The sequence below is a fragment of the Meleagris gallopavo genome, chromosome 2 (genome assembly GCF_905368555.1).
Source record: "Meleagris gallopavo chromosome 2, MGAL_WU_HG_1.1, whole genome shotgun sequence".
In the NCBI taxonomy this organism is placed as follows: domain Eukaryota; kingdom Metazoa; phylum Chordata; class Aves; order Galliformes; family Phasianidae; genus Meleagris; species Meleagris gallopavo.
This window is the reverse complement of record NC_139405.1, coordinates 9,055,060-9,077,851: the sequence shown is the minus strand read 5'-3', so window position 1 is coordinate 9,077,851 and position 22,792 is coordinate 9,055,060. Positions and strand designations below refer to the sequence as shown.

The 22,792-nt window shown below is 39.9% G+C and overlaps 1 protein-coding gene across 1 annotated transcript in view; it reads left to right on the top strand.

The window, feature by feature from the left end:
- The window catches only part of ALK (ALK receptor tyrosine kinase), a 291,809-nt gene that overhangs the window by 61,918 nt on the left and 207,099 nt on the right, over positions 1–22,792 (top strand). Inside the window, exons 2-3 of the mRNA XM_085218861.1 lie at positions 11,060–11,179; positions 20,617–20,781. Of these exons, the coding sequence (XP_085074987.1) occupies positions 11,060–11,179; positions 20,617–20,781 (285 nt within the window). The remainder of the gene's footprint in view (positions 1–11,059; positions 11,180–20,616; positions 20,782–22,792) is intronic.

Here is a 22,792-nt window from a genome sequence, read left to right as displayed (position 1 = left end):
CTTGCTCCTATTTACTTCTTTTTATCCCAGGATTCCCAAGCATGCTGAGCACTATTAGTTCCATTTTACTTATAGGAAAAAAACAAACCACAAGGCAAAAAGAGACGCTGCACAATTTGTCTTAGATCCCATTGCGGACAAGGAGAGCTGGGAATGGAATTAGCTCTCTGAAGTTCCAGTTCATGAAATACTATCTGTGGAACAATGTTCTTTGGCTTTTATTTATACCAGGCTTTGCTGCGGAGTTTGTTGCAGAAGGTTCTGTGTAACAAAACATTCAGATTATCAATTTCTACAGCAGGTTTGTAATGCAGATTTGTACACTCGTCCTTATCAGGATGAGGAGAACAACATATAGATTGCAAATTACTGTACAGTATTTGGGGGTGGCAGTGAGAAAAGGCAGCACAAGGTGAGCACTGCTGCCTCAGCCCTTTCTGGCTTTCTCACTCTTAATTTGCCACTCTCCTCAGCAGCTCTAAAATCACCTTTAAAGCAACTGCTGAAAATACATTGATTCCAAGATGTGTGTGCAGATAAAACACTCCATGCTCAGAGAATAAAGGTTAAAAAAAAAAAAAGTCCCCAACATTGAATCAGCTCAGTGAAGGCAGCTGGCAATGATTCCTCCTTGATTATTGCTTAAGGACCATTATTTGCAAGCACCTTATCCCAGGGGGACTTTTTTGGGGAAAAAGCCACAGGAGGAAGCCTTCTTAACGAGGTGTCATCTGTCATGACAAGCTGCCTGTCCTGATGAGTCTCGTGCTGAGACCGCGTTATGATGACTGATGAGGCCATCCAAAGCAGTTAACTCGGCCATTTGTAATCATTTCTCTTACAGGCTTTTTGGTAATCACTTGAAGTTCTTTTTGAACAGTGCAGGATCTGGGTGGAAACAAGTGAGACTGTTTTGCTTCTTACAGATGAGGATTTAGACAGACATGAACTTGGGGGATAATGAAAAACAAAAAATCTGCATAAAATTTCTTGCCTTCCTTCTGGATATTCCTGCTGATGCTCCATTTTGTTTTGGTTTAGTGCAGATGAAAGCCTTTCTACTTGCTGGCTCTGTTCCATATGTGCAGAATTTCTCTTTCAAAAGCCAGAACAAAGTCATTTGGCAGAGCCAGGGCTGGACTGGCAGAAGTGGGGACCTTTAGGAAGAGGGAAAAAGCGATGTTTTCTTTTCTGACCTTTGCTACCAATTTGCTCTGTGAATTTGGGCAGATGATTTAATCCTTTAATCCTACGGTTTCCTAGAACTCTTACAAGAAAAAGAAACACAATTCTGCAACAAGTCATGTTGATTTTTTTTTTTCTCTGTGGATCATCTCCATTCACTATTAGCTGTTACAGATCTCCTAATGTCTCAGCAAAGGGGACAGTTCTTCAACCCAGCCCTTCTCCCCAGCTTTTTCTACATCCTTCCTTGGCTGTAGAGGCATCTTGAGAAATAAAGCTGAGAAAACAGCCATTTTGGTTGGTCCTCTGCATACCAGAAGCCAAACAGAAGGGGAGGTGGGACTTCACAGCAGTCCAGCCTGCACCAGCGAAGATCATACAATCATAGAATTGTTGGAGTTGGAAGAGACCTTTAATTTCCATGCAGTCCAACTCTCCTGCATTGAACAGGAACAGCTACAGCCAGATCAGGTAGCTCAGAGCCTCATCCAGCCTGACCTTGGATGTCTCCAAGGATGAGGCTTCCAACACCCCTCTGGGCAACTTGTGCCAGTGTCTTGCCACCCTTTAAAAACAAACAAAAAAACAAAAAACAAACAAACAAAAAAACTTCTTCATATGCAATCTAAATGTCTCCTCTTTTAGTTTGAAACCATTCCCCTTGTCCTCCCACAACAGGCCCTGCTAGAGATTTTGTCCTCTTCTTTCTTCCAGTCCCCCTTTAGATACTGAAAGGCCACTCTCAGGTTTCCTTGGAGCCTTCTCTTCTCCGGCTGCACAGCCCCAGCTCTCACTGCCCATCCTCCTAGGGGAGGTGTTCCATCCCATGGATCGTTTTTGTGGCCCTCCTCTGGATATGCTCCAATTGGTCCATGTCTCTCCTGTGCTGAGGACTCCACATCTGGATTTGACACTCCAAGTGAGGTCTCACAGCGCAGAGCACAGGGGCAGGATCACCTTCCTTGACCTTCTGGCCGCGCTGCTTTTGATGCAGCCCAGGATACAGTTGGCTTTCTGGGCTGCAAGGGCGTATCGCTGACTCATGTCCAGCTTGCTGTCCAGCTTACCATCCACCAGTACTCCCAGTTCTTTTTGAAAGGGCTGTGCTCTATTCTTTCATCTCCCAGGTTGTATTGATAGAAAGAGTTGCAACGGCTCAGGTACCAGACCTCGCGCATGGCCTAGTTGAGCCTCATGAGATTCTCCTGGGCCCACTGCTCAACCTGTCTAGGTCTCTGTGGGTGGCATCCTGCCCCTCTGGTGTTAACCACACTGCACACCTTGGTATCATCTGCAGACTTGCTGAGGGTGCACTTTATCCCATTGTCATTGATGAAGAGATTAGAGAGTACTGGTGCAATTACAGAGATGTCTATGTGGGTGAGTATAGGAGTTTCTCATGCCTCACTCAGGTGCTTTATGGCTTCGTAAACAGAGATGATGTCCTTTACCTCAAGTAAATTTAAATGGTGTAGTGAAAACAGACAATACAAGCACATAAGCATCTTTTCCAGTAATGGGAATATGAGCTAATTTTTATTGTTACTGCCAAGACAGCTGAGTTTTAGATTGAAATAGTCATCACCCTCTTTTGCTATTTCTAGAAACAATGCAGCTTGTCTACTTATAACAAATGTCTGGTATTTATTACAGAAACACCCTATATGCTTGTTGCTATTCCACAAGATTACATCTCAACAAGTGTCTCATGCAGCAAATATGTTGGGTTTAGTCATACAGATAGCAGGAAATTCATTGCTGTCACTGACTCACAGTTTGTGTCTGTTGTATGTACGTATTCACGTAACTCCACAGTGTTAACTTTGTTTTGATTTGGCAAGCGTGTTTTAAAAATTTCTTCTTCAAAAATACCAGCTTTGGACTGCAAGGTTTCAGAATTGTGTGTGTATTAAAACTGGGCAAAGCCTCTCATGCTCCAGTAATGTTTCTGAAGTTGTTCCCTCTGTCTGTGTGGTGCGGTGAGGCCCCAGTTTCTATGTGAGACATCACTTCAGTGTTTTTGGCTCTTTTGTATAAGAAATCTCCAGTTCTTATCTGAAGCTCCTGTATTTTATTTCCTTTGTGAAGAGCGAGGATGTCTGAAGCAGCCCCTGGGCTTATACTTTTAAATGTGGGACCATTATTGAACCTTCTACCAGCATTATCTATTGCGTGTGTAACAAAAAAAAAAATTACTTCCTTTCACTGAAGCAATAGGAGTAATAATGATAGTAACAAGGGAAAAATAATGCTGACTTATGCCACTGCTTTTGCTTTCTTCCAAATAGCTGTTATTTAGTGACCAACATTTGCAGCTGTGATTACTGAGTGGTTCCAGCAATGGAACAAGGTTGGCTTGCTTTTGGGGTGGACTTTTGCCAGGTGTTGCAGGCATTACTGTGCTCTTTGAAGTAGGATGCGCACATGCCCCAGAAGCTTTTCGAACAGAGCTCTGCAAGATGAAGGGGTATACATAAAAGTATTATGGGATGCAGCAACATGAGTTTCTGAGGTAATCTGAATAAATCAGCTGGAAGAAAATAAAAACACCTCCCAAATTAACTCAGGTTTAATTGGGACTTTGATATGTTTTTATTCTTTATTAGGAATGATAGGAAGAGAGTTCATTCTTCCATTGCATATGAAATTGTTGTGTGAACTTAACTTTTTTCTTCTAAACTCCCATCCAAGCTCCATGGAAGAGAGGATCTTAAATGCTCAGGTCGTAGATGGATTAGAATTGGGAGGGGGCATTTAATTGCATCCACGCTGAGGTGTATTTGTGGCTTTGAAGAGTAATTTTGTGTATATGTTCTGTTTTAGTGTATGCTCAGCATAGTACGAAAGAGGATTTTAAGTGTATGTAGGGCAGGAGGTTGCTGCTGGGTTTGTTTTTCTTTTCCCTTAATCTGATTACTTAAAATGATGCAGGAAGAAGTGTACACATCTGATGAGAGTCTCCAGCTGGGTGTATGTGTTAAATATGAAAGTAGCTATGCATAAATCAGAGGTGAGGGTACTATATAGTTTGAAGTCAGTATGTGTAATGAATTATTAAAACTCTGCTAAGACAACCACTATTTTTTTCATTTGAAAGCCTGGCCCCTGTACTTTTCAGAGATTACAGAATAAGGGAAAATGCATGTAGAGGAGTAATCCAACCCATGCAGATAGATGGCCATTGAGAATACGTAGGATCAGGACCCTGGCTGTGACAGATGAGAACCATACTGGTTTCAGATATGCTATGGCTCTTGAGTCCCTTGAATGAACAACATGGTATTGGGGAATCCTGGGCCAGGCCAGCAACGCTTACAGTGACTACTGATAGAGGAAATATCTAGTATTGGCACATGTGGACCAAACGTTAATACTGCCTTTCAGTTGTCTTTTTGGAGTTTTATTTATTTATTTATTTTTTAAGCTATAGTGGATAAATACCCAAGGGAAGAGTGGAAAGATCACTTTGTATGTGCAGTAAATAAGTCAGAACATCTGCAATCTGAAGTACATCTGCATTTCAGCAGCAAGGTGACTAGTTCCACAGACTTTAACTTGTATTTTTCTGATGTCTGGAGGTCTTTCTGTTGTACATAATGGCTTCTGGATTTCAGTGCCCACCTGGTCAGTAATTCAGGCATACTGATTATCAGTACAAAGACAAATATTGCCCCGTGCTTAAATACAGCAGCCCCAGGAAGTGATACCAGGTACCAGCATCCAAAAGTTTAGAGCATAGGTTTGTACATGGAGCACTGCTGCTGAAGGGCTTTTCCCCTTTGATTATGAAAGCGACCAAAAAAATGCAATGTTGCCCACAGTGATGCTTAATTGTGCATAATTTTTAAGAAAATATCAGTATACTGTTGTGTTTTTTTTTTTGTTTTTTTAAAGAAAGGTTTGTTGTACACACACAGATGAGTAACAACCTTAAGCCATTCCAAGGCTGGCCTGTAACTGAGACCCTGAGCTCTTTATCAGTGATTCATTGCCCTTTTGCAGTGTATTAGTGGGGAGATCTTCAGCAGCTGCAGAGCACTCGAGGTGCAATAATATGCTCTAGATGGCAGTATATTTTTAAACTATATTAGTTGAGATGTGTGGAGTGTAAGCTTGGTCATTGTAATTGTTTTTGATGCTCTCTGCATGCCAGTAGCTTTTGGAGCAGAGGCTAAAAAACTTAATAGACTTCATGATATGCATAAAAGTGCTAAGAATTTACAGAAATCAGCAAAGAAACCTAAATTCTTATTTTCATCTACATTTTTTTCAGGAAAATCAATATTTTCCCTGTCATGAGCAGCGAGACATGATACTTCAATCTTGTTTCCCTGTCAAAGTATCTTTATGAAATTGCATTTTGGGTGTTTCCTGCTCCTCTTTTTCCAGAATCAATATCTGCTGAGCCAACCACATCTCCCAGACTTGGTATGGACTCTCCTGGAATCGAGGAACATCCATGAGATATGGTGTGGTTAAAGGGACTGCCTGACTGGTAGAAGATGTTGAGGCCATGAAACACCTGTCTTCTCACTCTGTCACTTTTGAGACATTTATTTCTTCTATCAAAATGAGCTATTTCCTGTGAAATGAAAATGTAATAGGAGTTAACAGAAGGTTTTAAGTGGGTCTTACAAAAGGCAAAGAAAAAAGTCATGGCCAGAATGATTTAAACGCAGCTTTTAAATACAGTTTTATTGGTGACACATGCTCCACATGGAGGAAGTGCTTGCTATTCCCAAGCTCACTCGTCAAGCTCTGCCTGTCAGTGCAGTTGATCACTTCTGTGCCTCACGCAGTGTGTCTGACTGAGTTCAGTGTCCCCACAGAGCCGTACAGCCTGCTGAATGCAGATTTCTTCTCCACAGTGTTCCAGAACACGTTTGGTGACACACATACTATCGTTTATTTGTGCTCATCAGCCTTGCCATGTGACATAAAATCATTGCAACGTAATGCATTATTAAATATATTTTCCAACTGAAAAAGATAAACTTGACAGACTGTCAGTGAACATTTTCTTACCTTAGAAGAGGTTTGTAAAAATAAACCCTGGCATACATCCACCCATTAGTGTAAGCGAAGCTCAGCAGCCATTCAGAGCAGTCAGCTGTGAGCACAGGGGTTGCCCTTTGCCTCCTTCTCTGCCATAACTGGAGACAGAATTTGACTTCTGCTTCTGAGTGTCATTTAGACAAAAGCTCTTACGAGCATAGCTGAGTCCATGGGTCCTTCACCAAGTGTTTACTTCAGTTATTTGTTGGATTTGATGCTGCTTGGTCGCCTTGCTATTGCAAAGGGCTCTTTGTGCTTTCATGATTGATGCCGTTTGTGAATGGGATTAGGGGAAAAGCACGAGAGCTCCTACGAGGCTGTACGGATGCTTGTTAGTGTGATTGTGAGGACTGGCGGTGAATTTGTGAGATTACAGGGAATTCTCAGGCAATCCCCCCCCGTTGAATCCCTTTCCCCTCACAGTTTGGAATCTGGTGCTTTTTTGGAGCTTGGAACTCAGGAATCTTTCAGCAAAGTCTCCTAAGGTGTGTGCTTGTAGCTACACAGAGCCTGAAAATCCTGCTGGTCTTAGGCAGGGCATCAGAAATGACCAGGATCCTTTGCAAGAAGGAGATGTTAGCTTCAGGGCCCCAAAGGCTTGGAGCTGCTGCTTCTTATGGTGTCTTGGGGGTGCGTGTAGAGATCTCTCCAGGTCTCTGATGCTTCCTACACCTGGGGCCATCAGTTGTCCTGCTAATTTATTGTTTGTTTAAATGAAATGGAGGTTGCTTGGTCTTGAGTAGAATTGCACGCCTCCCCCCCCCCGCTTTTTTTTATTTGGGGATATTACTATGTCATCCTTTCTGGGGAAAATTGCTACTTTTTATGCAGAAGCAGAATAAGCTTTCCTAAAACATTAGACTTCCCCAGAGACCGGAAAATCCAGATTTTAATGGAGGCTGTTTTTAAGCATCTGATTGTAAGATTTGCTAGGAATTGCAAATCTGAAATGTAGATGACAGCTAAATATGGGTTTGTCACCTCAGATTCACAAATAGTAGTAAGAACACATCCCCCTGCAAATGTAGATGTGAAGGTAGCTATTCACTCACCAAGCTTGAAGATATTGGGTTGCCTGCATGGATTCTCAATATATTTTTAGTGTTTTTCTTGGAAAAAGCTTTCCATCCTGTTTTGCTGCTACACTGTAACTTTGATGAGGACTAGCTGTGAGAAACTGGGAATAATGCAGCACAGCTATGTGAGAAAGCACATCCACGAGGCAATATCCAAAGGTAGCAATAAGCGAAGGACTTGTGCTAAAATATTCTGAAACATGAAGGTGTGCTTTCTAGTTAAAGACAGCACGAGTGTTTTGATTAAAAATTCCATTCCATTTCTGCACTACACAGAACTTTAGAAAACTGTATGTTAATTACTGGCTATATGCCTGCCTTCGTTCAGAAAAGATGATAAAGGAAGGAATCCCGTTTATTTAAAAAGGACCCGGGAAGAAAGCTTTTCTTGTATGCCTGTTTTTCTGAGAACATGAAAGCTTATTCTATTAAAGAGATATTTTTCATTAAAAATAGCACATAAATATTTTATTTAATAAATTTGTGGCTGGGAGGATTGACTTCAGTGCATATGAAACTTTTTCTTTTTTTTTTTTTTAAACCAAAATCTCTGTGAGCAGAATGAATTTCACATCCCCTAAGGAAACTTCTTTGCACAAGTTTAAAAACAGAAATGTCAAATGCTCTCTTCAGGTGCATGTTTCTAGCTGTGATTGAGTGCCTTGGGTCAGAATTTGGCCCTGGATATTCCTTTAGGCAGGAATATCAAAGAAACATCTGTTATAGCTTGCCAAATGTCTGGCTACTAAAAATTGGCTGTCAGCTTTTAGTTGCTAATCCATTTATTCTTTTTTAAAGGTTAGGGTTATTGTTGACAAGTGATAGAGCACCATGGCATGGACAACCAGCACTGGGAGGTTAGCATATTTAAAAAGAAGTCATTTTTGGTTTCAATATTAATCATATTGGAGAAGAGAAAAGCCTTTATCTGTTGAGATGACTACAGTGTAGTCAAGGTTTGCATTACCCTTGCTGCACAAGGAGCATTTGTTTAGCTGATATACAGGTCTTCTGTAATTACCTTTCTGATCATAAAACACCCTGAAGGTAGAAGAGGAGAGGTCTTTCCTTTTCCTAACCTATAGCTTACTCTGAAATCTAATAACTCCTCACCGTGAAGAGTAGCCTCTTGGCTACACAGAACCTTTTACACAGCATCTTTCCGTGAAGATAACTTAATCGGGAAGGATTCATAACTTCTGATACAATCTTCTTGTCTTCAAGTTCAGCCCAATAGCCCAGCCAAATCATTTGAGATGAAGTTACAAGATTAATCTTATGGAGTATGAGGGGGAAAAAAAAAAAGAGTTATTAGGTTTAAATGAATTGCACTAAATCTGTTTTATTATTTAAAAAGAAATAAGAGAGAGACAAAAAAGTTTTAATTTTTGATGCTATCTTTTCTGCACCTCTCGCTGCTGACTGAGCAGAAGTTCATGTGTCAGGACTACCTGTCAGATGTTCAACTTCGTTTTTTATCTCAATGTACTGCATAAAGTGGTGACAGTGGGGACACAAGCATAGTTGAAGCTGAAAGTAGGAATGAATTCTGAAGAATGAGATGTGTATTGTATTAGAGCTGTCAGAGGCATATTTCTGAACGTGCCAGGGGACTTGGGGATCCCTCGGCTCTTGTCCCAGGTAAGGTTGGTCAGGATACTGAGAGTGATTTAATTCCGAGGGCTGTGGCAGCTGCATTAGGGAGAGGAATGCAACTGTGTGACCTCCTCTCAGACTGCTTTTCCTTGGGTGTGGGTGGCTCTCAGGTCTGTGTTAAGTTTTGATAGGATTCTGAACCCAAGACTTACCTACCTATCAGTACTCTGTTTGACAACTACACTCCTTTGGGTCCTGCAGGGCTAAGGAGGCCTCAAAGTTCTTGTTTTGCAGGATTCTTTGATCTTTCCCTATTTTGGAGAGTAACTGGATGGAGATATTATATAACAAGGGTATTGATATTGGTCAGACATGCTCACCACAAGGAAAACGCATGTAATAATATGCCTATTGCTTTTAAAACAAGCTTATTACAGGAGCTCAATTTTTATGATTTTATAAAAATTTATTATTTTATATTAGCATTGAAGTTAAGCACATTTGTAGGACAAAATCTGTTTTAGTAACAACCACATCTATTGTAATGAAACTGACATTATTTGCTAATCTATATACATCAGCCCATATCACGGGCTATTGAAAGAGGTGTAAACTATGACTTCATATTAAGGAAGGAAAATAAAGGTTATATCCTTGTTACTTATTACTTTGTTATTCACAATTGAAGACAGGACGCCAGGTTTCTTACCTACCCTCATAAATAACTGGCATGAATTTCTTTCTTCTAAATTCCAGTCCATAACAGGGGTATCTACTTATTGTACTGTAACAGCACAGAGGCCGGATTTCGCTGAGCCATTAGGGGTGTTAATTTTTTTGCTACTTCAGAATAACTTATAAAACAGCATGAAATCCATTCTTATCATGAAGACTATTGCTTAAAGCAATGAGCGAGAGTTACAGTGCTCATATAAAAATAGTTATTTTTCTCTTCTTTTTGCTGCCGTTACTCAGTGACAGGACTCTCATAAATGAGATTACACTGAGAATGAGGTAGGGCTCAACTAGAACTTGGAATTTTCATTTTATTTTTTTTCATTTATTTTCATTTTATTTTTTTGTTTTTATTCAGTGGAAGAGTTAAGTGGCACTAAGCAGAGCTTTAGCAGAACAAAGCAATGTTTTTACCAAGGCTTCAGTCATTTACCTTGCTTACTATTATCCACTTAAACATTGGGGGTTTTTTATTAACCACTATTATTTATCTATCAAGGAGAACAATTCTTCAATGCTCTGAATTAATTATCACTCAAGTTAGTTAATTCCTTTTGCTACAGAAAGTTTTACCAAACTTTTACTGGCAGGTGTTACCATTTTGTTTTGGTTTTATTACAGCAAACCTTAGTTCAGGTGCAACACTAATGGAATTCATGCCAGCATCTGTAATGTTCTTACTTGACAAGAACATCAACAGATTAAAAATGCACTTCTTACTTTTTCCTTTGGAACTACAATTTCTTCGTGGCTTCTCTAAGAAATCAGCAAGCCAGAGATGTATTTTATTGCATCAAACTTCCCTAACCCAAGTTTTGCCTGTCGGTACTTCTACAAAGCTAAATCCTACGTTTCCCCCAAGGTCCTCAAAAAACGAAAGGAGAGTACTGAAGATTTCACAATCTTCAGAAAAACCAACTTAAACATTCCCAGCAAAAATCTGTGCTGTCAAAGCCCATAGAGTTCTGTTCACTGACCGTGAGTTCTATTTCAGATTCTTTTTGCACCTCCAATATTGCCTTGGCTTTGCAGAAGTAATGCACTTTTGCACAGACAGTCTCCAGTTCTGAGATATATAGAATCACTGAACAGATGCACACAGTTGCCTCTTCCATGTGCGGGGTCCTGAAATGCTAGCAGAACTTTAAGAATAAATAAATAGAGGGACATAGAATCTGTGTAAGATTAAAGTTGATGCTTTTTCTAGGTGATGATAATTATGTTACACATAGAAATTTATGTCCAGTTTCCCTCTACAGACATACGTCCGGCAGGAAAAACTGAGCAGTTTAATGTTGGTGCTCAGTGCATGTAGTCTATAAAGTTATTAAGTGATAAGTATTAAGTGATACTTGCACTTAATGTGTGGCATACATAATGTTGGTATTTCTTTTTCTTTTCACTAATGAAAGGTCCGAGCAGTTTGGATCTCCCAACAAGCAGTCCTCCTCTTCTTCCTGGTCTCTCTTCTTGGAACTTGACCTGGATCATGAGAGATACATCTCCTTTCTTCTCCCATAGAGGACGACACAGTAAGTGCTGTTTATGAGTTCTTCTCAAGAGTCTGTACCTAACTGCCTAAGGATATTGGTATAATAGCAGAGCAAAACAATCAAAAGCTAAAGATAAAATATCCATCCTGTCAGCCACTGAGGGCACTAATTTGCCTTAATGTTCCTATCAACCTCCCCTGGGGCCTCTTATCTCCCTGCACATCAGCCCAGTAACCCCATATCCCGAGCTAGACTTGGCCCATTGCCATCCCCACAGAAGTGCCTGATGACCTGGGCTGCCCCAGCCTACCCTTCTTCCTCCAAAACAGGGTCCTGAACTGTAATATTTGAGTGCTATGTTTGAATCCAGTGATGTAAATAGAGGTGCTGCATACCAAACTCAGTTATGCTCGCCGTCTTCTTTCATAACTTCCATTCTTTCCAAAATTAGGGAAACTGTTTTAATCTGTTTTCTGGTACAACATATTTCCTGACAAACCACAGCCACTGAAGTAGTATATGCCTACTATATATCTGCTAGCAGTCTATGAGAGGAGTTAAGGTGCTGAGAGGCTAATAAGATTTACTCAGCCCAAGTCTGTAATTATCTGCTTGAGGGAAAAGTTTGACCTACCTATATGAAGGAGGCCCATATTTCTTCAAATTTATGTTGCAGCCTTTTATGTGTGCAATATATATTCTTTCCACTGGCATACAATATCTGCTCTTAGCTGTTGTATCTGCTTGAACGATGAGGACACACCGATTTCATTTGGGAAGGGACAGTAGCACAATCTTTTTTCTCCACTTGGCTTTCTTAGAAGTTGCAAGAATGATTTTTAATTTATTCTTTATTACTTCTTCCTAAACTCTTTCAATTTTTCAGAAAGAAAAGCCATTCTAAGGGAAGATCTTGTTCTTAAAACCTAAAAGCATTGATTCTATCTAATAGCATTACATAGAGATAAGTGCATTGCATCTAAGCAGAAATTATTTATTATGTTTTCATCTGGTTGGATGAGACCAAATTCTAACTTATTTTAATCATCTGTTTTGCAAGGAAAGGCAGGAATTTGTTGATGTGTTGCCAAAAATTGGAAGAGCAGGTTACTCTGCTTTATGATCTAGTTTTAAAAAGTCCCCAAAACCTTAACTGATTTACTTCTTACTACAGAAAGTACCAGTTTGTAAGCTGCTTTCTACTTCAGAAAGTGTAACTCAGGACACATACCTTGAAATTTGTTGGGAATTGTAAAGAGGAGCAAGGGTCATTTGTTTGTTTGCTAGCTCTGCAATTTAAGTTTTCCAGAGGTTGGCAGAGCCTTCTCTAAATCAAGGGGCAGCAGTGGCTCTCAGAGTCATGGTTTTCAGACTGGAACACCTCATACTGTTGCCACTTCAGATATGCAGTGTGTGGAGGACTGATAGGTGAATCAGAATAGAGCATCTTTCAAGCCTAAGAGAGTAATTCATAAAAGTTCCCTCAATTCCTCTGAATGTGTAAAGCCTTTAGGCATCTGTTAGTAGATTTTTCATCCCACCCCTAGACTAGTAAACTTGTCCCAGGACCACCTCTGCCTTCTGATTAAGTGGTTAATCCAAATTCACACAATACATCCATTAGCAGAAATAAAACCCAACAGTCCTTTACTCACAGTGTTTTCTTATTCTGCCAGAAGCTTTCCTCAATGTTCCCAGCATGAGAGAGATTTCAAAACGAGTGCTCAGTAAAACATCTATTAAAACTTTGTTTGTCTAATCATCTGATGGGACCCATCTAATTAACTGACTGACATTGCTGAAGTGGGAAATGTAAGTTGTCTTAATTACTTTTGTCCTGTGTTCCACTGCTGGATAAATTTATTTGATTGAAAGGCTGTGTAAATTGAAATGTAGGGTCCCTCTTCTTCTACTCAGAATTAAACGTTCTGATGGACTGCCACTAATAGTTCTGACAGGAACAGTGCTTGATGTTATCTCTGAAACTGTGCAGCAGTCCCAGAAGATAGTCGCTGGTACAACACAATGCACTGAGAGTGAAGCATTTACAAGGCTTTGTCCTATCTTGTCTTGACATTTCTAGATTTGTCTCTATCCAAGCACTGATTCATCATCCACTATCTCAGAGATGCATAATCCACCTACCTCACAGAAAGCAAAGGCCTGAAGAGAACAGTGATTTAAATATTCCTTCTGCTTTCAGGATAAATTCCCAGCTCATTTGGACTTTTTTGTTGTGTTTTGTTCTTTTAATGCATTCTGCATATGTGGACTTATCTCCCATTTGCAACACTGATGGAACTTTGTTCTTAGGCTTACATGATCAACTGCACCCAACGATATATTATATTTCTTGTACTGGTGGTTGAATATTAATTTTCTCTTCTGCATGGGTATGCATAACAAATTGTCACTCCATAAAAACGATTGTGTTTCTCTACCAGGGGCTCCAGGGGACGGGTACCCAGTAAGGCTCAGAAGGCTTCATGGCATTAGTACACCCTTCTCTGCCCCATCCTCTACACACCCCCCAGCTAACCTGCAACACCAGACTTTGTGCATGACTCTGATACAAGCAAGGTGGCAAATGCAAGAAGTGGAAAGAAAGTTTGCTCCATCAAAATTCTATTTTGAAAGAAGAGCGTGCTCTTACAAGGATAACAGGCTTAAGGACAGCCCTTCCCTATGTGGAAAGCTGGCAATGGTTTTAGCTTGTTAACTCTTCTCTTATGCAGTTGTGCAGTCTGAACATCTCTTTAAGCAGATCCTGCAGTAGCAGCTGAACTCCCCTGCCTGTTCCGAATTAGTTTTGCTCAAAAGACAGAAATACCTCTCTTAGGCTGCACAGCTTTGATGTAATAGCTTCTAAAAGCAAAATCTAAAAGATGCCCTCTATTAATAACTTATTAATAATTTTACTCAGCTCTATGTCTTCTGAAAAATAATTTGACAATGTGAGGGTTTATGTTTTTAATTTTTACACTTTCTAATGGAGTCTCATCTGTGAAGAGATGATTTTCTGAATTGGGTTTGGGTAAAGAACCACATCTGACTAATTCTACTGTGAAATAATTTGGGGTCATTCTGTTTGCCTAGATGATACCCAGCAGCTGTTCACCGAGGTGTTGGATGATTAATTTTTTTCTATGTTACATTGAGTGCAGCTCACTGAATTTGAGTACTCATGCATGCATTCAAAACACTGTTTCATTCACGTGAGCTGAATACCAGCTAAACACTGCTGACAGGAAATTCAATGAGTTTGATTGTCAAACAAAAGGGAAGGTAGTGAGAAAGAGGGCACCAGCTAGACAAATGCATGGTACAGTTAGGTTCCTGTGGCCACTCGTTCTATACATCACATCATGAATTTCAGAAATCAGAATAATACGGACATTTTCAGAACGATAAACATATCATGACATGACATACTTGACTCAGCATGGCATAGTGAGAAACATGAACTAATTGTTGCAATGAATTCCAGTTTGGAAGGTGAGATAAAGTCAGGAGAGGAACAAGCAGAATAATACTTTGTCACAGAGGCAAAAATGAATCAATGCTGTATTATTAAAGATAATGCAAAAGTGATGTACCACCTTAGTTCAAACATATCCTAACTTTCAAAAGAAGCATTTTGCAATTTTAAAGTATTCTAATATAGTTTTGGGGATAGTGGTATAAATATAATAGAGCAGGACTTCAATTAACACTGAATTAATGGAATTGCTTCATATAAAATAGCAGATGCTGTGACCCCATATACATGCATATAAACTCTTTGTTTAATGATTAGATTGTCTTTTTGCCATGTGTAATGGTGCTGAAATCCATGGGGAGGAAAATCACAGGCAAAGGAGCATCTGCCTAACTAAGCTGAAAGCTCTGCTGAACAAGGAAGAAGAAAAAAAAAATCTTTCTTTTAGTTACTCTTTTCCTTTTAACTTCTTTTTATCTGCAGATAATATGCAATGACAGTTCAACATTTTTTCAGTAATAGGGTAACATGCAGCAAGACAACAAATGTCTTTTCCCCTTGTCTCTCAAGTATTCATTTTCTCTAGAGATCTCTCAAACTTCATGCAAGAGGTCCCTTGTATGAGTTGTCAAAATATGACAGTTCATCCAACTACTGTTATGTGCCAACTGGAGCATGTTTTCTAACAATCACTGTTAGTCAGTACTTTAGTCTTTGGGTCAGAACTGGTGCTGGAAGTGCACTTTCACTTAGTGTCCTTGCTGCATGCAAGGGAGACTTGCTGGACAAATATTTCTCATGCGGAGGATGAGCTCTGTCACTTTTATTGCGGGAGGAATGAAAATGAGAGCTGTTGTTGGCTGTGCTACTACCCACACCCTCCTCCTTGCACTTTTTTCTATAGCTGTCTTGAAAGACTGTGCTTATAATTGATTGATAAAGGAGTCCTGGCCCTCTTCTTTGTAGCTTGATATCCGCCAAAGAAAGCAGCTGTCAAAGATATTGGTGATTCAGTCCCTGATGCACACTGAGGAATTGGGTGGATATAAAGTATATGCTGTCATTTTGAGATTCTCTTAACTAATAAACAAATGGTTTATTGTTGTCATTTTCTTTAAGATGTGGTCCATCCAGCTGTGACTCTTCTCTACCAAGGGGGAGTTAATTTAAAAGCTCCCAGTGCTAGGAGAGCACTGGTTTCCCTGGGAAGGAAAGCAGTGTGCCCCATGCTTGACTCAGAAGCTCAAGTATTGAGATCTCCAGTAACTGTCTTTTATCATTTTCAGAGGTAGCAGCCCCAGGCCAGGCAGTTACTGCCAGTGCAGGTATCTGCTAGGGGTGGCTAAGGCCTCAGGTGCCCAAACACAACACTAGTCAGCCTGTCCCAGTGCCTCACCACCCTCAATGTGAAAGATTTTTTTCTTTATATCCAAACTAAATCTCTCCTCTTTGAGCCTGAAGCCGTTTCCCTTGTTCTGTCACCACCAACCCTGCTAAAGAGTCTGTCCCCTTCTTTCCTGTAGCTCCCCTTTAGATACTGAAAGGCTGCTATCAGGTCACCTCGCAGCCTGCAGGCTTCCTTGCATCACCTTATCACACCTGTACCTCTGTATCAGTGGATAGAAATAGCTTGATGGGGAAATCGAAACTAGATTGAATGCCTTTTGCTCTTTTCTATTCGGAGGGAATGGGAAAGGCTTAAGGAACTGGCTTTGTCCCTAGGATTAATAACTGGAAAATCAATTTGTCATTTCCTTGTCATAAATTAAAAGCTTATAGTCATCATAACATGAGTATAATAGAGGTTAGTGAGTATTGATGGAGGTCTCAAAGCTCACTCAGCAGAGCACATCTCTACTATACAATTTAAATTATGTCTCCTCCACAAGGAATATCTGTCAATATTTGTATAAAGAGACATTCCTTGCGAGAATATTTTATCCATTTCTATACTGCTGGTGATGTGATTGTTGGTGTTTGATGAAGTGGGCCCAGGAGAAAAGTTTTGGTCCCATTTTGATCAGTGTAAGTGACCTCTACATCGTGCACTTATCTCTGTAGCTGTAGGATAAATTAGCTGTGTTTAAACTGATTACTTGCCAGTTAGGATCTACATCTTTGAGCTCGTCCTTTTGAGAACAGAGCAGCTCTGCTCTCTCCCTTGTCTGTCTCAGTGAGGCAAAAAAGCAAACACTCGGTTTCAAAAGAGTGATCAGCTGAGAGTAATAGAGAGCAATTTGTGAGACTGAGAAGACTGAGGGTGAAAAGGACATGTTAAACTCTAAAGGAGAAGCCTATGAGAAAAGTACTTGCAGGTAAGATTTTGGTGTTTGAAAGAGGGCTTGGTTTAAAACAAGTAAATTTAGTCTGTTATTGAGAAGCCAAAGAAAGAACAATCAAAATAGTTTATTTTTAAAAGTACAGGCAGTTTATGTTTCTCTTTAAAATTATTTTTATCCTAAATAAGGCACGCTTCTGTGATGCACACTTACACAAAGGATCTAAGAGGATCCAAAGAGCGAATGATCCACAATTTGACCTGCAGCAATGTAGGATATTTTCTGCAGATTATTCTGTTTTGGAAAATTGCTTATACTACTATTTTAAGTCATTTGTTTATGAGAAAGCTTCAGTCCGTTTAATTAAAACAGACGTCGTTGCCAGATATTGTAGTTGTTTGTGCCCAAATTATTGCTGATAGCTACTTTGATTAACATAAATTGAATTACTCACAAGACTCTTACCATCATCAAGCATGCACAGATTTCACTGGCTTTTCAATTGGATAGTAGCTTAATTTACTTTTCAGTCTATAATTGGTGTCTTGTATCTTCTTGTATACCAGAAACTAAGTAATTTATGTCTTCAACCTTTCTTAAACAGGTGTTTACCTTGATTTGATTATAAGCATCACGTTTTGTTTCCTCTTTAAAAGTGTAACGGCAGTAAAATAGACTTTAATAAGTTAAACTGTTCTCCAGCATTCACTGAAAATGGATGGAAATGCAAAAGATTCTTGGACCAGGGATTGTTTTTACATGGTATATTTCAAAAGCTTTTATTCAGCTTCTAAAGGTAAACGGCTACTTTGTGAGTTTTGCCAGGCGTTTGGTGTTGCATTTAAACCCACTACGAAAAAAGTCACAAAGGAAGGTGAAAGACCTTTCTTAGGCAGAGGCATAAAAAATGACAGGTAATTGGTGGAAGTAATTGAAATATTGTGATGGTTCTTATTTAGGGATGTGGTTTATAAGGGCTTGCAGCAGGTACTACACCAAGAGCAGCTGATCAGAGGAAAAATATATATCACACATAATGCTTTTTTTCATATAAAGTATATTACACTGTCTACAGTGGGGAGGATATTATGTGAGACGGAAAGCCTGGTGGGAAGTTGACTAATGTTAGGCTTGGAAGACTGAATTCTATTTGCATAGACTTTGCTGTGTTGCATCAGATAGCATTTCTTTGTCATCATTTCCTCGTACTGAATAGGACAATAGAACTGAAATTTTGGTCTGATATGAGACTAATTTAAATAAGAGCTTATGAAGAGAGCAGCTACTGTGGGTGGTGTAGGGAGGGGAGTGGGAGGACTATCAAATTCTTTGAAAGATGCAAGTGTGTTTTCATTAAATAGAGGACACCCTTCAGATGCACAAACCAAGCAGCTTCCTTTTTTATCCTTTTCTATCAAAAAATAACGTTTAAAGGCTGTTCAGCTGTATCACATCAGCTGGTTGAGCTTAGAGGTCTCTTCCAACCCAAGGAATTTTGCAGCTCTACAAACAATGTTTTCTGTAACTTGCAGCTCGGTGTTTGATTTCTCTTTTGCCCATTTGGGTTTAGTGCAAAGTTTAATAGAGACTTAGCACTTTGTAGATTTAAAACAAACATTAGTTTTGTTTTATGTTTATAAAGAACAACCAGGGGACGAGAGAAAAGTCACCTGCAATTTGGGTGCAATATTATGGTAGCAAACTCTATAGCATGAATGTATCCACTGCTCCCTGCTGCATAAGCTGAAGTATGCTTCATGTATTGTGAAATTTATATGGAGAAGATGGAGACCTAAAGTGAGTAGCAACACGTGCATTCAAATTTAAAGACACATAAGATTCTTTTGTATGAATTCCTTGCACTGGAGGGTTTCCATGGTGTTCCGAAGCAGAGAAAAAGCTGTGAATGTAAAACAGCTATGTGCGATGAGGAGCACCTGGGTGCTGCTGACCCACCCCAGAACTGAGCAGAATAGGCAGGGCTGGCAGCAACCACTCACTCGGGGCTTGGCACCTCAGGTGGGGGGTGGCAGGAGGTGTAGGAGGACAAAAGGGGACAAAATGCATATATCCAACAGCTGGGGGCCGCTCTATAGCTGTTTGAACTGGTGAAGGGCATTCATCCTACTGGATCCAGGAGGCAAAATGATGAGTGCTCATCTTAGAGCAGGGGCTGGAGTTCCAGTTGGGAAGGAGGGAGAGAAGGTGGTGGAACTGCACCATCTGCCTAACGCTCTGATAGCTTCACCTGAACAGAGCTACAGACTCCTGGGAGTACTGTGTTCAGTGCTGGGGCCCCAACATCAAAAAGACATGGAGCTGTTGGAGCAGGTCCAGACGAAGCCACGAAGATTCTCAAAGGGCTGGGATGTCTATTCTACGAAGAAAAGTCTAAGAGAGCTCTATTCTACGAAGAAAAGTCTAAGAGAGCTGGACTTGTTTAGCTTGGAGAAGAGAAGGCTCAGGGGAGACCTCATTGCTGCCTTCAAGAACTTCAAGGAAGCTTATGAACAGAAGGGAGATTCACTGTTAGACCATGTGAAGAAGTCATAGGACAAGGACTAAAAGAGGGGAGATTTAGGTTAGATGTTAAGAAGAAATCCTTTACTGAAAGAGTGGTAAGGCCCTGGCACTGCTGCCCAGAGCTGTGGTGCCCCATACCTGGAAGTGCCCAAGGCCAGGTTGGATGGACCCCTGGCAGCCTGAGCTGGTGGGGGGCCGCCCTGCCCACAGCAGGGGTTGGGGCTGGGTGGGCTTTAGGGACCCTTCCAACTCAAACCATCCTGTGATTAAAAAAATCAAATGTAAACTGGAAAAATAGATTTTGCTCCTTCCAGTTTGCTATTAAAAAGATGAATTAGCATTGAGGGCAATGGTATTAACCTCCAGATTACAAGATGTTGTGTCACAGGAGAACAGCCTGAGGTACAAGAATGTGTGCACACGAAGAAATCAGATGTTTAATAGAGGATGTAATTAAACTTTTAAAATATTAGTTAACTTGACTAATGTGGATTCAGATTATTTGTTCCACTTCCACAGTAGACATTATAGAAGGCTCCAAAAAGGAACTGAAGTGTGTATATATATATTTTTACTTTTACAAATGCTTTTTCAGGAACATTGAGCTCAGAAATATTTCTGTTGGTTACTGAGCATTGTGTTTAGTGCTGACAGGAAAAGATAAAATAGACTGGTCATTCTAGGAAATTCAGCAATCTTGTCACCTAAAAGTACGTAAACTTCAAGGTATCAATATATCTCGTGTTAAGCAACTTGTACTATGGTTTGACAGCAGATTGGACATGAAGAAATGATTCACAGCTACAGCAACAGGATATTTCTTTTCTAAAAAAGAAACATCTCCAAAAGAAATGTCTGTAGGAGACAAATGCTGGTGGTACTGTCTGGAGGCTAAAGTTTGCAGCAGCAGATCAAGCTTCTGACCAGAAGCTTCACAAACCCTGGGAATCAGAAAGGTGGTTCACAGGATGAAATCCTGCAACTCCCAGCCTGTCCCACGTGCCTAGGATGTACAAAGTTACTGGCTTTTGGGGCCTTCTCTTCATCTGCTAATGGATCTCTTAGTACAGTCCGTTTTGGACATATTATTGCCTGTCCCTATTGACTTTCCTACTACTCATTAAAAAGTCATTCCAGCACAGAGGAAACTTAGCTGAATAAACCTGATATGTCCTGTGTCTGTTTTCTTTTTCCAGTATTTGATTGCAATTTCGAGTCTCCTTGTGAGCTGGAATATTCCCTTTCCTCGAAAGATCAGGAAAGCCCCAACAAAGCTTGGCTGAGAGTGAGTGCAGAGGATATCTCACAGCTGAACATCCCGGATGGACCAGAGAAAGATCACTCTGAGAATACACCAAAAGGTAAAGTGAAGACAGCTGTGTCGTGCCTCCACTGGAGTGGTTGATGCTAAGCTGCTAAATCAACCAGCCAAACATTTCCTCTTAAAATACTTTAGGCAGCTGTAATTCTTTTGCTGTAGCAGACAATGAATTCAAATAACATGAGAAACAAATGCAGTGTGATAAACAAAGGCAGTTGTGTTGTGTATGAAGTATCTACTTTTGTCTGCAGGATATATAAGGGAAGCAGAATATCAAACATAGCATTATGTAAAGGTTGAATCAGGTTGATGTCTGTGACAAGCAGTATTTGGATGAGAATAATCACAATTTGGAAGAAGCCGCAAAGTTAAAAGTGCTATTTTTTTAATGTTATATCTGAATAAACTGTGATAATAAGATGTATAAATTAATGTTATGGAGGCCAGAAATATGCATAAGATTGTAGAAGGGTTGGATGAGTTCTTGCAGAATATATTCATTAGTGTTTGTTTATATCTTCGGACTCAAGAAGCCTCTCTCCCAGAGATCTGTAAGTGACAGATCCTTTCATTACTAGCCAGCACCAGGATGTCATTTGCCTTTACAGACTTTTAGTCTGACTGCTTATAACAGGTTTCACATTCAGGCAAATATTAAGGAGAAGTTTCAGTGCAGCCTTTGTTCCTGTTCTTGGATTCTGTTTTCTCATCTCTATCAAGAGGACAATACTTCTCCCAAAAAACTATTATAAATTAATTTCCAAGGTGTCACAGCCAATTGTTTGAACGCTGATTCATCAGCAAACTGAGTCATTTTACTGGGTTCTGTGGATAGACCATATTTGTGCCACATGCAAATATATTCCAGTCTTCACATCAGAGAACAGGCATACACGTAATAAATTTCTTGATACAAAGATACAGTTAAGTAAAAGTTTGAGGTGAATCATAACGTCTGCTGCTGAGAACGTATTTCCCTTCTTTTCAATTCTCATGCAAACTGTCTGCTAATGAAGTTTAGAAATTAAAATAGGTTTGTTTTAGATTGAAAATAGTAGTTGTTGATTTCCTGGAATGGGAAAAAATGGGGAAAACAGTGAATGATAAAGTTATCATCCCTAGTGAAGGGCCTGGTCAGGTCATTGTGGTGCTGCACGTTGATGATGAATGCTTCAGTAGTGTTCTAACTTTGTATTTAGTCTCTTGGCTTTTTTTGTTGTTAGACCTTTTTTATCCCCTTCCTTTCTCAATCTGGAATATAGGCAAAAGTTTGTATTCTGCTCTTTGCTCTCATTCTACATATGCAGTCTGGAGGATTTAGGTTTATGAGGTGCTAGGGTGAAGTCTTTGGGATGAGTGGTGGGTTTTTTGTGTTTTTTTTTTTTTTTTTTTTAATAATTGTCAAGTACGTTGAATGTTGGTAATTTTCTCTTGAGCCCGTCTATAGAATTGTAGGTCTGCAACTCACAGATGACTAAAGTCTTTGCATATAAAACCTCGTTTGAAAAATCAACACTTGGAGCTAGCATCTCTCTATTTTAAATCACTTTAATTACAGCTGCTTGGCACAAATAGTTGTGCGGTCTGTTTCATTCTGAAATAATTAAGCACAAGTAATTCCAACCCCTACTGGTTCCTGCAAATTGCACTTCCAATTATCTCAATCTCATTTCATCTCCTTCGCAGACAGAAATGCATAGAGATAAACAGATAAGGTAACTTGCTTCTGAGATGGCTTAGGTTATCCTCATCACTTGGCTATCAAGCTATGTTAAGACACTCGTAAGTCAAATGCCTTAAGTATGACTCATCATGCTTCATATACCTTTTATGCAAAAGGTTTGGCAGAAAAGCATTGAGAGATCTCCTGAAGAGAGATGCTGGAAGGAGTTTTGTGTTACTTCTAGTTTTGTTTGGTTTTCTGGGGTTGTTTTATTTGTTTTGCCCTCTGCAGCATGGTACAGCTCAGTGTCTAGGAATCACAACTGAATTGAACAATGGAAGAACAAGTTTTAAATGTCTCAGCATTTAAATATGACAATAATATCTGA